Source organism: Amblyomma mixtum, chromosome 2 (assembly GCF_055824585.1).
Source record: "Amblyomma mixtum isolate Tamu chromosome 2, ASM5582458v1, whole genome shotgun sequence".
Lineage (NCBI taxonomy): Eukaryota > Metazoa > Arthropoda > Arachnida > Ixodida > Ixodidae > Amblyomma > Amblyomma mixtum.
Window position 1 is genome coordinate 126,224,767 of NC_143013.1, and position 15,735 is coordinate 126,240,501.

The window sequence follows — 15,735 nt, forward strand, 5'->3', positions numbered from 1 at the left end:
GACTCAGCCTATGAGGGACGCCGTAGTGAGTTAAGGGGCCAGTAAATTTCGACCACCCGGGGTTCCTTAATGTGCACTGACATCGCACAGTACACGGACTCTATGTAGAATTTCGCCTCTATCAAAATTCGGCCGCCGCGGCCGGGGTCGAAAAAAATACAAAATGCCCCGAGTACTCCGCGATGTCAGTGCACGTTAACAAACCTCAAGTGGTCGAAATTTCCGGACCCCTTCACTGCCGCAGTCTGAGTCACTTTAGGACGATAAACTCTCATTAACCATAAACCTATTTAATGACTCTGAGTCAATGATCGATCTCTCGACCGCTAGATTGATTTTGCGTACAACGACGCTGTGGGCTGCGAGGCATCCCGCAATTTCGACTAGATAGTAGTCTTCCACATATCTTAGAATCTTTAACAGTACATATTGCTGGGCTAGTTGGCAAATTGTCTAACAAAAATAAAAACAGCGCTAAATTTAGCACAAACCACACAAAAAGATGGACAGGACGGCAGCTCTCCAGTCAGCCTTTCTGAATGGTTTGTGTTGAATTTAGCACTGTGTTTACCTTTGTAAGACAATGCCTCGGAATCTACATACATGAGCTGTTTGCATTTCGTCTACATCAGAGAAGTCGGTTGCCACTGCTCTGAAGTAAAATCGCGGCCTAGGGTTTTCTCGCAAAATGCGGTAGCAATAAGCCATCGCAGTGTTTGGCGTATGCAATCAAATTCAAGCGTCTTCAATACGGGCTGCTTCTTAGGGAGCCCAATGAGTATCATCGACGAAACACGGTGTTTCGTAGACGTACCGTGCGCAAAATGCTGTTACCAAGTGCTGCCTGATGGCGGCTTACAGCATAGAGTTTTCGCGCAGCAGTATTGTAACCTTCGTATGCAAGACATACCAAGGTTTCCGGCCCTTTTTTTTTGTAATAGATAATTTCAGTAGAGGGCGTACCGCGACCACTACCTCTTACCTCCTTCGGCATACAGCTCCACATCACTGCGCTTGGTGGCGCTACGTTCCCGTCAATAACGCGCCATTCTGCCGTGTTGGTTCCAATCAGCGCCTGCGCCGTGGCGGGGCACGAAACGCCGTGAGCGGTAGTGGTGGTTGTAAGCTTTATGCTAAAGCAATCTCATTGTGGCACATACTGCGCGAGTCAAGGCGCATGAAGCAGTAGAAGGAGCCATCTTCTGCCAACATTTATGGTTTCATCAAAGTTTCGCTCGCAGTAAATATTACTCTCAACAAGCTTGGAACATTCCACGCATTTTGATTTAATCTGTACTGCGTTTTTAGTGTATAATAATCTGCCGCGTTGACATGTAAGCCTGCTTGCGCTTCCCAATCTGCAAATAGCGGCCGAAGTTAAACTTACTTGATAACGAAACCTGGTTGTGCCAAGCGTGAGGCGCGTTTTAAAATCAAGGTCAAAATCTTCACGTTGATTAAGCAGTATATTTGCTAGTCAAGCGTTTATTGCCAGTAAACACTGGTTCACCTTATCATATATGGATAAAGGGAAACACTGCTCAGTGGGATGCAACAGATGCCACAGAGTAGTAGGACAGCACTGTGAAGTCGCTTTTCGCGAGTGATAATGCACTAAGAGGAGGGTGCTTCGCATTAGAGATGTATAGGAACTAAAGATCACAGCAAAGTTGGGACCTTCGTTATAATAAGTGCTAAACAAACAGGGTTCTTCGCGGTGCTTTGGGGTTCACTTAAGCCCGGTTTAAAATCTAATATTTGTGGTGGTGTAAGAGTTTTTCAGGTGAAATAGAAAATTTTCGAAACAAATCCACAATAACTCTTTGTTAAAGGTGCCACATCTTTTTCTCATTTCTTGCGTTACGAACACCGCTAGCGTTCCGGCTGGTGCAAAAACAGCACGGTAGAATAGGGAGCTATCGAGGGCTCGTTTAATTACGCGTCATAAAGCTGTGCCCTTTCATCTTGCTTCCCGTCGATAGTGTTTTAAAAACGTTCTTCTCTTGTCGTTTGTATCAATGCTCACCAAAAGTGGTGTTTCAAGGCTCCAAGAAATGATATCCTTATAGCCTATATAGTGGGAATGCAATCGTACAAGCCAGAAAACGTTCTCAAACGGGACCGTATGCCTTATTCTGTTAAATGCCGTACTCCTGCATCCTAAGCCTAGTGTGCAATATTTTGAAGGAAACTCTTAGTCGCTGTTTCTGCAGGTGACTCGCCGATACGAAGAAAAACTCCGGACCATGTACTCCCGATCGAACAGCGCAGCTGTAAGTACGTCTTTATAAGCACTAAGAAAGCAAAGCTTCTGATAAGCACTTGGTAAACAAGGGAGCCTGTTTATTAATTGAACTAGCTCGGATACTCTGCCACAAAGGCGGTGGTTAATGGAACCCGCATCCTTGTCTGCAACATCTTTGTTGTGAACGGACAGTTTACTCCTAAGATATGCACAATTCAGATATGTTGATACTGGAGACATTGTGAACACTCAACTGCCAGCGAGGACGAAAAGTACATCTTCTCCTTCTGCCTTAGGGGCTGTGTTCTCATTTATGATATGTGAGCTCCGATACCGCAGTCGCGGCTCCGGTAACTAGCCGGTAAAAAAAAAGACCTTTGCTCGTGAAATATTTAAAGCAGCTGCTTACGAAGGCAGCCATTTAGACTTGCGCATCTTATACAGTGAGTTGTCTATATGCTATGTCTCCTTGGGCACGAATATACATTGCTTAGAATCAGGCATCAAATAATGAATACAATTCCAGTTTGTGGACCTTAAATTGATATTCTTCAGCGCAATTCAGCAAAACTAGCTTGAGCTTCGGTTCCTTTTGCGGTAGTTTTCCAGTCAGCGCGCCCATGTTTCTGCTTCGAAGGAAGTACAGCATCGGTCAAGATACACATACACAGCTCAAGAGATTTCCACCTGGAACTCACGGAGGCCTTAGGCTTTAGCAGAACGGGGACGAAAGATTCTCTCACTTCGTTGAGATGTGTAAAACTGGTGGTGTGAAAGGAGTTTCAGCGAATAGCCTACAACAAAATATCGTGAGCTGCATAATTTCGACAAAGGCTGTACATTATCCTTTCCGAGAAACTGCAGTAGGCTTGCAGCTAGTCTGTCGCTGTGCTTTCGATACCGTGACTTGCTGTGTCTTCGATATATCTGGCAACACCTTTAGCTAGCGTACCAAGCAATTATAAGTGATACAAACGCAAAGCTCGCCGCTATACAGTGCGTGCACATGACGCACTTTTATTGTTACTTTACATTAAGGTATTCTTCTTCAATTTTTGAAGCCCCTGTTTTTTGTCGTATATGATAAAAAAAACACTGTACTGCGCCTGTCGCTACTGTTTCCTTATTGTTTTCGTTGATTTCACTCCCTGCAATGTTTTCCAGGAATGTGCAAGCAAGCTGTTCCGCCAGTCAGGTATCAAGAGGGCCCGTTAGAAGAGCCCAAGTTCTCAAGGTTCACGGAGAGAGCCACGCAATTTCTCACTTTTTTTAAATATTCATACGCGCACACCTAGCATTTAAGATAAACTGAATGAAACCTGGCATATAAACAAGCCTGCATCTCATCGAGAGAATAAACTAAACTGCATTTCAGGACTAACAGAGCACGTTCCTTGCGTGGTGTTTTGCATGAGTTCTTTTAACATAGGCAAGAACCATGGTTATGATGAAACCCGAGGTCGCACAGTTTGAAACAGGTTTGCCGTATGCATGGTGCCCAGGCCGCATAAAAAAAAAGAATCTCTGCCTCTCCCGTAACCGAGAGTAGAGTAAGCATGAAAGGTTTACGGGCATAACACATTGGTTGTAGATGGTACTAGTCAAAATCATGAAATGGGTCTAGTGTTCAACACACCACACCACACCACACTCTTCTTGTTGCGTCGAAGCGATCGCCTGCAATAGTGCGGGCTTAGGTAGGCAGCCGCGAACCGTGGCGGCCTTGTCGCTTTCGGGAGCGGCCGCATAATCATGGTGTTGTTGGCAGGGGCGAGCAGTTAGTCTTCTGCTGTGGCGTATCACTCGCAAAGCGATCGTTTTCCGCAAGACGCTTCCTACCTCTCCTTTCATAAGGCTCTATTGCTCGCCTTAAGCAGCTGTGACGGTGGCGGCATTGAAATGCAGGACGATGCAGAAACGTGCGCGGACACCACGAAACGCAGGCCTGACAAGAATGTATATGCAGCACGTTCGAATACTCCGCGAGCGTATCTGCCTGCCAAAGGGCGAAGCGTCATGATCTGAAGGCCCAGCGGCCGGTCATTTACATGCGTGAGTGTGGGACCGCAGCGCCATCCTTGGGGACGGCGCGGAAGCAGTTTTTTTGCCCAAAGCCCTTCGCGCCTTGAAGCTCCCCTCTTGCTCTAAGCGGTCCTCTCTCAAAGCCCCTAAGAGATAACGTATGAGTCTCGTTAAATCTCGTACGGTGCCAGGATGTTCTCGTTTCAGGGCCCGGATGAGTGCAATTCAGTGCCCGGATGAGTGTAATTCAGTGCCCGCATGTTAGCTCTCGGTCTCGGCGTGACGTCACCACACTGTCGACAACGGGAGCTAAAAGCATTTCGTGCTCAAAAACGGGGCAGTGGGAATACGAGAACTGGGAAATACAGAAGCAATTGGTGGTTTACGGCTCTTTTAATTCCCTGTTACAAGCGTTTACGCAGAAAACATGACGCAGCGTCGGCACGCCGTCGTATCCGGAAAAGAACATTCATGCTGTCTTATTGCTGATGCTCACTTAATATATGGCTTGCTTGGCTTTCATTTTCCTTCTGACCTGCGTCACTCCACCGTTCTGCTAGAGCGCTAGCTGCTAGTTGGAAATGAAGTCAAACTTGATCGCAGTCACGTGAAACTTCAGGCTTCCACAGAGTGGCGTGAGCACCCGCCGCAACAACTGCCACGTATCTCTTGGCTATACTATATAGCCCATAGAGTTTCTTACTATTACCTAGAGGGAAAGCTGGCAGCCCGTCTATGGGAGTTTGCATGAAGACCCCTCGTGACCACTTCAGCCACCAAGGGCGCGCAAAGCATCATTGGGCGGTGAGCTACTGACTGCAAAACTTCAACTTTTGGCCAAAAAATAATGCAAAAATAAACGCTATTTGATAATCAAGAATGTCCTAACGTTCAATATCCTGTCTGTAAATTGCAACAAACGAGCAGGAATGCATTTAAGTGCAAAGTTCGCCCAAAATATGGGACGGCTAGCTCTCCTATTGGCCAAGTAATGAACACTACAAAAACTAATATTTCGTAATTAATAGGCGCACTTTTAAAAGTAAATATGTTTAAAAAAAAATGTTGTTGCTTAAACAATATAAGAGGTTTTTAATGGCATTTCAGAAAAGTGAAACCTTTTATTGGCGTCGTGTGTCGTCGCGTTTTCACTACTATGTGTTCTGCACACTGCGTTCGCGCGAAAGTCGTCTGCGCACACACGAACAGCGTTTTCGGAATGAAACATCTCAGTAGTGCCACTCCATGTTCCCGAAAAAGTAAGACTGTTCCGCAACAAGTAGCTCACCGCCCCATGATGCTTTGAGCGTCCATGGTGGCTGAAGTGCAGCGCCACCAGCTTTCCCTCTAGGTAATAGTAAGAAACTCTATGATATAGCCCTGTGTGATTCATGGCGCGTGGCTTGTGAGCGTGCAGCCACCCATTCACTCGCTTCCGTGGCACAGAAGATGAGAACCCCAGGCAGCACCCGGAGGAGCTTCGTGAACGTCATCCCGCGAACGCGCCCGCGAGCCTGGTGCCCAACAATTCTCGACAAAATTCTTTTTTTAGCGGGAAACCGTTTATATGAACTAATTCTCTCTTATTGCCGCCAGGTGTCCCCGGGCGGCGCCTAGAGGACGAAGAAGTGAGGGACTCGCGTGCTCTCGCAGCTGGGACGCTGTTTCACTGTTTGCGGCCTGTGCCTCGCCCTTTTGGTTTCGGTCCTGTTCTTGACAATATAATGTAAGATTTCACTTTAACAATCAATATATCCGCAGACCATCCGGCGGCCGTCTTTACTTTTTTTTATATTAACGTTTTTGCTACTGCCAAAAACGTTCCCATTGGTTTTCTATGGCAACCTTACTGTTCGATACGACTGATGGAAACACTTCAAAAGGAAAGATTTTGCCACACATCAGAAGAATGCTACATAAAGTATCAATATTTTCAAACAGTATCTTACAATTTTCCGATTATCAATATTTTTTCTCTGGGAATGCTGGATATGCGACATCGTAATGATCCAGAGTAGACTGGCCTCAAATAGTGAAAGCTTCAGAGCTGGAAAGATCCTGAAGTATGAGCTCGCAGCCCTGGTTAGATGAGACAACGGCGGCGGCATCAGGAAGTGCCCGCCCGCCAAGCCGGAGCCGCGAAACACTAGCACGACGCAAGGAAACACTAGAACGTAATGGGGACACTCGGGCATTTCAGCGTCAAAACAAAACAATCATTTTCGCTTTGCGTATCCTGTGTGTGACAGGCTCTAAAATACCATCAGTACTTTTGTGTTATTTGTGCGCTTAATCGTCCCATTCATCAGAGGCATCTTAGTGAGATAGGTGAAGCGACCACCTGGTGCGTATTTCGACAGTATCTTTGTTCGGCATTTGCTTTTCCTTAAATTTTTTGAAGTTTCGTAAATGTATGCGTGAAACATTTATATCCGCTTTTAAAGGCATACAGTCGGTTCTTCAAACATTCTTCAAGCCACGAACTATGCTAATTTTGCAGCTTGATGCTACCTGATATAGTAGAGACATTTACCGTTTGCGCAGCCCGGTACACTCTGATTGTGCACTTTCGAGACCATCCCGCAACTTGCGCACAGCAGCTTTTAATGGCAGCACAAGCAAAAGTAGGGTAAACCAGCATGTGTCATTCCTTCCCGCATTCTGAAAAACTAAAAGCTAGTAGTTCGCTTCAAGACCCAGCACCTGGAGCTTACACCAAAGAGTTGCATTATTTATTGTTTTATATATTAGAAATGCGTACCTGTTAATAAAACGGTCATGGTGTAATGAAACAATTTATTTCGGTCAATCCAGTAGCGTTGTTGTATATAATCTGACGGGGTGCCTGGGATACCAAGGAGCAGGAACGCGACGCTGCTTGAGCTATTGACATTGAGAAAAATTCTAAAAATAGTCAGGAAATGCATCCATTGTATTATCACGGCCAGCAGTTTGATCGGTGATGCTAATAGGCGGCTCAATCAGGTCCTAGCTTACCTGCAGCTAAGCCTCGCAGTTACCGCAGCGGCAGCCAGTTCTGGCAGGGCATTGTCGAATCATGGCTGCTGGAAGGCCGTCTCTCGAGGTATTCTACCTCTCGCAGTGTCTCGAGATTGTTCCCATCACTTTAACTGCACCAGCTTTAGAAACATGTAACCTGCTCAGGCAAAAAAAAAAAAAATACTTCCGATTTTTTAGGCTGTTCCAAATGCAACTTAGCTGGGGTAGCAGGTTGCAGAATTGTTTTGCTTTTGTTTCTTTGGATTTTTTTATTGATGTTTGATTTTGCGTTAAACTGCCTCAGTTGCACAATGTTTTGCCTGTCGTTATGCCTTCTGTTCAGCGTTTTCGGAGCCTGTCGCGGCCGCCTTTTTGCAGCATGTTCTACGCTACAAAGCTACCTATTTCAACATGGCGGTATCAGCCCATTTCAGTGTGGACGTAACGAGGTTGAATCTACTGGCTGACAAAAATTCAAATCAATTTTATTGCCCATTACTGCGTCCTTTGCGGCCGGAAAGTTATCAGTATACACAGAAAGAACCGTGGAATCAATTTTGACTGAGAACAATATCTCGGTGGAGTTTTCCTCGGTATTCATTTAATGTCTCAGACGCGCAGAAGCTGGACACAAACTTTTCGATAGGCAGCTGGAAGAGGACAACGGCAGAGCGCAGCGTCCAGTGGAAGTCGATGGCAGTGAATAGCTTCGTGCACGTCTAGCTATTTCAGCCTTCGTTCAAATTCTCACTTTTCTCTCGTCTCCGATGATTGATGAGTCGTTTACAGAGAGTAAGCGCCCATTTCTTTCTATACACCCTTTGGTACAGCTCGCAAAATTATCTTCAAAACGTCGGCATACAGTATAACGCACCGCTGTCTTGTGTTGTCTTTCATTCCTCGCATGTTTATTTCGCTGAGTGATAACAAAGTGTAATTCTGTGCAGCATCATGTCACGTAATTAGCGTTGTTGTATTGGAAGGGATATAGCAGATTAACTAGAAAGATGACCTGCTAGTTAATCTTTTCCGTTCCCCACACGGAACAGCAGCAGGGACATACCACTTATTTAAGCTGAGTATCTAGGAACAACGTGCTAAATTCCCAGTGTCATGCTTAAGCTACTTGAATCACGGTGCCTTCGCCGATAAATGATTGGACAACTAAATTGGTAGACATGAGGTGGAAAGTCTTGACACATGACCATTCAGAACAAAAAGAACAACGGCCGGGAGGTAAGCTTAGCTGGTGAACGCTTCGACAAGCGTTCTTGACCAAACCTTGGCTTCCAGTAAGAAACGCACCTCACGACTGTTCTTCATTTTGATTTCTATTAACAGCTGAAAATAACGACTGCCTTGCTAGGAAACAAAGCTAATGTTAGGGGAGGCGCAGAGAACAGGCGTCCTGCTGAACTACGCTGTATTCCATCTGTTTTCGCTGACTACTTGCAGGTAACATGCAATATGCCAATTTTAGCATCCACCACCCTTTTTTTTCTCACCATTATTGCGATGCAGGAATTGTTCGTAGCGCTTAGAGCGGCAATATATCTATTTCTATGCATCGCGAGAGCCTCCCTTGAAAGGCTTAAGTGACTAAGAGATGACAGCCGCTGAAGAGAGTTGTTCGGTGCTTAACACAGATACCTGCAGGAAGCAAGAAGGCAGCAGAGCTTGCAGTAAAGCCGACGAAGGAAGGACAGGTGTTTGGGGCATTTTTTAGTTTGTACGATTGCCTCTGGCAGGTTATATTGCGGTTAAAGTCTTGGAGCTGTTTTTCTGCGAATGGCAGTGGTGGCAAGTTGTGCAGCGACATTCCGTGGTGTTTGCCACGAAATCTGCGAGACAGTCACAAAAATGTCTTCAAGACGCATTTTAGTTTAGTAGAAGGATAAGGGTATCTCGTCCTCTGTGCTGGTTTGACGGAGGGATCTAATATACCTACAAGTTAAACCGAACCGCTTTTCTTCCATCTTCGCTTTCCAGAAGTTTCGTGAACCTGCCCTTGCTTCCAGTTATTCGAATTTCGAATTTTGCCAGCCATGTCACAAGAAACCCAAGACATACTAACACCGTCTAACTGTAGAGGTAATATCCCGAAATTCGAAGATAATTGCATGGCAATTGGCAAAAGACCTAGATGTATCGTAAACCGAAATTTCGAGCACAGAAACACACCGCACGGCCTCCACACAAAATGCAACTGTTCTTCTGCTTGCTTCACTCTCGGCTGTTACCGTTGGCGCCAACTTGAAGCCGTAGCCAAGCAGTATATTTTGTGCCACGTTGAGCATGAAGAGTCTCAGGAAATAATATGGCGAATTCCTCATTCCCTTCCTTCATTCCCATACCTAACTAAAGGCTGAAGGCTAGTGGTGATTTATTGATTTACACCACGTTTATTCCAGATTACAATGCGCCGAAGGCGCTACGATAGAAGGAGAGGGGGTATTGTAAAAGAGAAGGGGTAACGCTGCATCCGTTTTATTAAAGCTTTCTGGAGGCATCTAAGTGGAGGCTGCGTGCCTCTCGTTGTGCGCAGTTGAAAATTAAGCAAGAACGCTTCTGTTTACCGCAAACAGGGACGGGAACAATGCGGCAGCCATATTCATCATTCTTTATTCTCGGTTTCAGTTCACACTGCATTCACTAGTGCGCTTTGTTATTCAGCTTTAACTGTTTCCAGATCTTCCATTGCTGTAGTCGTGGGGCCGAGGGTGGCCCCAACTTCGGCCACGTCCGGCGAGACGGTTGTAAGCGGCGTGAGTGTCACCTCTTCCGTCTCCAAATCGTTGCTGTTGTCGCTCGCGGGACCACTTTCTGTGTTCCTTGATATTGGAGGCGCACCGGTAGGGCTGTTTAAGTGCTGGTTGTAGCAGTTCTGTGCGAGAGAGGAGAGGGTGAGTAGAATTCGATACAACAGAGATATTTGTCAAAAAGGCATGTGTTGCGCAATTCACATAGCGCTGGACACGTTACAATAGCGGGTTTTTCAGGGAACAGCCACCATGTCACCGTTGAAGTCATCACACAAATCGCCACTAAGGTTCCCCGTTCTCAGGTGTGCTGCAGCTACCATTACAATACTCGAATTACTGGCCGTGCCAGCGTTGCACCGAGTCACAGCGCAATCTTCCGCACAACCGCCTCTTCTGATCACTTCATTCCTTGGAGGACCCGATCCCACCACATAGTACACTCTGTACACTCTGCACAATGCTATGGTCGTTCTTTGTGCCCTCAGCAGCTTTGTCTTAGCCCCATCACCTCAGCACCCTGGCCACAACCAGGCTTCTGCCTAAGATAGCGATCCGAATGAACGCAATAAGGTGTTCAGCCACACTAGCCCTAAAGTTTAACACACACGCATGCCTGTTTGTCATTGGCTATGCTGTCGGTTGGTGTCAAGAGCATCCTACAGGTCCCTTCCTCGGCGCCATTTAAGAAAACGCATGTAATCGCGCATGCTGTATTACGATGGTAAGCCAAAAAAAATTTCATCATTTGATTTGTGTAACAATGCGTCCAGCACTGTGTGATCAAATGAATTGCCGTAACGACCAGCCGCTGTTTGTGATTGGTGAACGGAAACTGCGATCCCGCTAGTATTCGGCCATCAGCAAAGCATTGACCGCATTTTTTCTCCTTGTGGCAGTACTAAAACTTACGGCCCCGTCGCCACTGTAATCAAGTCCGTCGGTATCACACTATCAAGACCTCACTGCAAGTGAAAGTGAAGATAAAAAGATGTAATAAAGCTCAATGGCTATCTCCGTGCTTATCCGAGCTAGCCTACGGCCTCTTTCCTGCGTTTAATACTTCGGCGTCAGCAGGGAGCGCATGACAATATAGCAACTCTTTATGTGCCATGCTCATCCGTATTTATTGTCCTCCGTGCTGAGTTTGAGGTCCCGGCGATAACTGGACCATGACATTGATTGAGGCTACTGCGAAACTCGAAATGGATAAAAAAATTTATAATAACAGTGTTATTTTACTCCTGCTTAAACTCTCTTTCATCTGTGTCACAGCTATCTCTGTCAACAAGCCTCGTCTTCTCCATATACCGACTCACTATAAGGTGTTCGCAGCAGCCTTGGTCACCCAAAGCCAGTAATTTTTCTCCACATCATCGCAAAGCTGCAGCCCTTTGCGTAGCTTTGCTGCTGTGGTTCTCGTCTGCCTGTTACGTGTAACTGTGATACTGCAATCTGCTCGCTTGCTCATATACGAAGCCCAAACTTCTTGACGCCACAATCGCCTATTCGGTTAGTTTTACAATCCCGGAACGACACGACCAACAAGTTCTGCTAGCGCATATTGCCGTCATTTATAAAATATTTATCCACGTTCAAATATACTTATCTATAACCCCATCACTAGGCATTTATTTTACGTCCCCTGGAACCTGAACGGTTCCAAGCCCGCAACAAGCCTCTCGAAGGTGAATCAGTTTTGACGAGTGCAAACTGCTGGGCTAGTTGGCTCATATTGCATAGACCTGCATGGTTCATATTGCCCAAACCGCTGCAGACCTGCGCAGAACTGGTGTTTGCAAAACGAAACACCAGACTATGTTCACCACATGCGCAGTGGGCGTGGTGTATTCAATCCCATTGTCATGCGGGAAAATCTACATAAGCCAAACCAGAGCATGCTTGAATGAGCGCCTGAGGCAACATCGCACAACTTTGGGCACTGGCACAGGCAGCAATCTAGCCTTGCATGTCAAGGACTGCAAATGTTCTCCTAGTTTTCGCACTGCCAGCATTATCGGTCGGGGGTAATCTAAACGTGAGCGTGAGCTATTGGAGGCATTCATGATCAGAAAGAATAAGCAGAAATGCGTCAGTGAGCCGTCCGTGATTATCACCGAAAAGGAGTGCAAGTTTTTATCATTATAGTAGCCATTTCAACATGTGGTGCGCGAAGTGTATTGTTTGTAGGGTGTGTGCGCAGACAGGAAATTCTTTTAAAATTAGCAATTCTTCATCGCAATAAATCAGTTGTAAGTCCAGCGTTGTGGTGTGTGCCTTCTTTGTTCTTGTCTTGCGTCTGTTTTCGCTGGTTCCCTTTCTATGCAGTTTTGACGAAACGCCGATAGCTTGCAAAACAATGAAAAGTGCCGGCTTACTGCAATCTTCGCCGTCTCTCTTTCTTCCATCTTGCGGCTATGTCTGTACTCCATGAATGCCTGCGTAATAGAGAGAAGGTAAAGTGACAAGGAAGATAAAGTAAAATGTTTAAGCAAGTACTCGGGATGAAAAAGACAGCAAAAAGCACGGTTCTTTTGAAAAGTCTCTATGCCAGCACACATAGTCTCTATGCCGAGTCTTTGTGTCTCTAAGTCTCTATGTTAGCACCGCCGCAGGAGTAAAGAAGGACGTCATGCTCACCCTCAAGAAGTTTAAAGAGCTGGAGATTGCAGAAAACGCCTTTTTGCAGTTCCTTAACGCAACCGGTGGGCGAGGAACGTCTTTAAGAAGGGACGTGATTTCTGTGCGACATCGTTTAACTTGCATTATTTTTCCCTGTTCCTCAAAGAATCCACCTTGGCACCTGACTCGCGAGCTCTAATATGTCAAAATCAGAGTCTTCTAAGCTCAGAGATTAGTACCGGCACCTACAGTAACGCTTTAAGCCTCAGGTGCTTTATTGTGTAGGACTCAGCCTTAACCTTTTTTTTCTTACACGGTATTAGCACGCTTCTTTGCAATTGCTTATACATAAGATACTGAAACAGACAGGTAGTGCTTCCTGCGTATTGCGCTCGTATCTGTTACCATTTTCACAGTTTGGCTTTTTTAGTTATGCTAGCCGCTATAATCATATCTCCGTGACATCTATAGCGTTCAGTAACACGAGTAATGTGGTCTGTTTTGTTTTGATTTTTTTTTGTCGAAGATTAGGCCGCCGCGACCGAAATGAACTAGAAAATAATTGCAGCTAACCTTCACCTCAGCTTGTCCGATTGCAATGTAGCTGAGCTATGAGCTGACAAAAATATAAAACAAATGCGGTTCTTTTTATGCATTCATTATAAAAGCAGCGAGGAAGCAAGGAAGGAGGAAGAGATGATGAGGCTTGGGCATGTTGGTATGACATACTTAAGGGAAATAAATAGCGCACAAGAGAAGACGCGACAAGCGAGGAGACACAGAGACACAGCGCTTGTCTGTGTCTCCTCGCTTGTCCCGTCTTCTCTTGTGCGCTATTTATTTCCCTTAAGAACTTTAAGAACCCTGACATAGCTGTTCGAAATCGCATACTTACCTCACTGGAGGAGCGCTTATGTGAGACGCACAGCTTCATCTGCAAAAATTCATGGAATCGGTTTGAGGAGCGTGCTCATCTTACAGGAACTGATAAAATTACATTCACAAGAAAACTATAAGTCCAAGAGCTATACGCACTGGGTGTTTCAGTTAAAAGTTTCCAATTTTTTTTCAGAAATGAGCGATGAGCGCGTCATACGATAACGACAATAAATACACATTCGTGGCGCTGTATGTTATAGCCAAAAGCATCCTGACTTTTAAGTCTGGTGGGAAGAACGCGTCTTGTTTTGTTTACAGTGGTGGAGGCATCAGGGAAGTTTTCCGGAGTTTACTTTCTTTCTATTCTTTTAGCATTGTTTTATCGTGAGCTTCCAATGCAAAAGCATAATAACGTCAGCACTACCGGATTATGTTAGTGCCTCACATCCACTGACAAACAAGTAATGTCTCGCTTATTTGCTCCTCAGTGTGAATTGCCATCCATGGTCGCATGATGTAGATCGCTGGCCTGTAGGACTAGAAGTGAGCCGCGAAAATATGGTCAGTTGTTCAAAACTGAGGAGATCGAAAACTCTGGAAGTTCGCATTAGGAAAATTACGAGGAACTTTAGCGGCTAAAGTGGTGAAAGGCGAAAGCCTTAGTACTGCATTCTGCTACGCGATTGTTCACTGCACATTTTGTTGGTGCATTAATTAACTGCCAGTTAATGACGCTTAAGCTTCGCCTTTAGGAGTGGAACGCGACAGCGTGTTGTAGCGCTGCCACAGAGTCTAAGGAACGCCACCACACGTTCGGCGAGATGCGTTGCCCTTTGAACGCAACGCTTTTTGAGTAAAGGAAATGGCGCTGTAATTCTCTGTCATCTCGGTGGACACCTTAACCGCACCGTACAGGAAGGGAGGAAGTGGGACTGAAAGAAGAAAGAGGGGCCGTAATGAAGAAAATGAAAATTGTATTTGAGGAAAGGAAATTACGCAGTAACTGTCTCACATCTCTCAGTAGACACTGGTAGACACTAGTCGAAAATTGTATTTGAGGAAAGGAAGTTGCGCAGTAACTGCCTCACATATTTCGGTGTACACCCGTCAAAATTCGCGCGCGGTGATGTCACGAAAACTTGGACCAATCTGGAACGCGGGCAAATACGCCTTGCTCGTCGGTAAATTGGTTTTTGAGGAAAGGAAATGTATCTGTCTCTCATACCTCAGTGGACACCTAAACCTCGCCGTAACGGGAAGGGAGGAAGATGGGAGTGAACGAAGATACCGTATTCACTAGAAGCACCTTTGTTCATTCCAAACCATCGAGCTGGCATGGTGGAGCGTACAAAAGCACTTCAGTTGTGAGAAATGCCTGATCGTAATGGGTGACTTCAATTGCGTCCTGAGAGGCTGTGACAAAACCAGTGCAACGGCATTTAGGGACAGAAGCACTGAAGTACTCTCAGAAATTATAGACACGTGCAACCTCGATGATGTGGCCGAGTGTTTAGAGGGCGAGCGTTGTGTGAGACTCACCCATTTTCAACGGTCAAGCCATGCACGGCTAGATCGCATTTATGCGTCACCGAACGTTATTTCAAAATGCAGTAGCTACAATGTAGTACCGGTATCATTTTCGGATCATTGTTTAGTGAAGTGTGGGATAGGGACAAAGAAACGAGGAAATCAGTTTTCTTGGGAGATGTGGAAATTAAATAATAAGCTCATTACAGACGACATCTTTAGCAGGAAAGTCAACGAAGAAATCAGTAAATTAAAGCCGAGCGGGGAACTGAAAGTATGGCAGCAGTGGGAACTTTGCAAACAACAAATAAAAATAGCAGCAATCGAAAGGTCAAGCTGCATACGACAAGAGGAGAAGCGTGAGGAGGACAATTTAAGATCTTTACTAGCTAGACTTCTCGAAAGAGAAAGCGAAGAGCCTGGAAAATGGATGGATGACATTAGGCAAATAAAAAATAAGATTCAACTCTTTGAAGAAGAACGCTATCGTGGCGCACTGGTGCGGGCTAGGGCGCAAGATATAGCTGATGGGGAGACACCTTCAAAACGAGCGCTAGGAATGGAAAAAACGCATGCTCAACAAAACCACATTGAACAGATTGAATGGGGCGGGGCGTTATCTGGAGAAAGCGGGCATATCCAGCAGGCATTTCTTGAATATTATCAGGCGCTGTTTGCAAA

At 45.6% G+C, this 15,735-nt stretch overlaps 2 protein-coding genes across 2 annotated transcripts in view; one reads left to right on the forward strand and one right to left on the reverse strand.

Annotated features, from left to right (window-relative positions):
• The window catches only part of LOC149360788 (uncharacterized), an 88,023-nt gene extending 84,452 nt beyond the window's left edge, over positions 1-3,571 (forward strand). The window contains exons 13-14 of the mRNA XM_089569395.1: positions 2,214-2,273; positions 3,410-3,571. Coding sequence (XP_089425521.1) covers positions 2,214-2,273; positions 3,410-3,460 — 111 coding nt within the window. The 3' untranslated portion in view covers positions 3,461-3,571. The remainder of the gene's footprint in view (positions 1-2,213; positions 2,274-3,409) is intronic.
• A 6,359-nt stretch (positions 3,572-9,930) lies between these two features.
• The window catches only part of LOC149360790 (uncharacterized), a 40,885-nt gene continuing 35,080 nt past the window's right edge, over positions 9,931-15,735 (reverse strand). The window contains exons 12-14 of the mRNA XM_089569396.1: positions 13,544-13,582; positions 12,405-12,464; positions 9,931-10,151 (exon numbers count right to left, since the gene is read on the reverse strand). Coding sequence (XP_089425522.1) covers positions 9,933-10,151; positions 12,405-12,464; positions 13,544-13,582 — 318 coding nt within the window. The 3' untranslated portion in view covers positions 9,931-9,932. The remainder of the gene's footprint in view (positions 10,152-12,404; positions 12,465-13,543; positions 13,583-15,735) is intronic.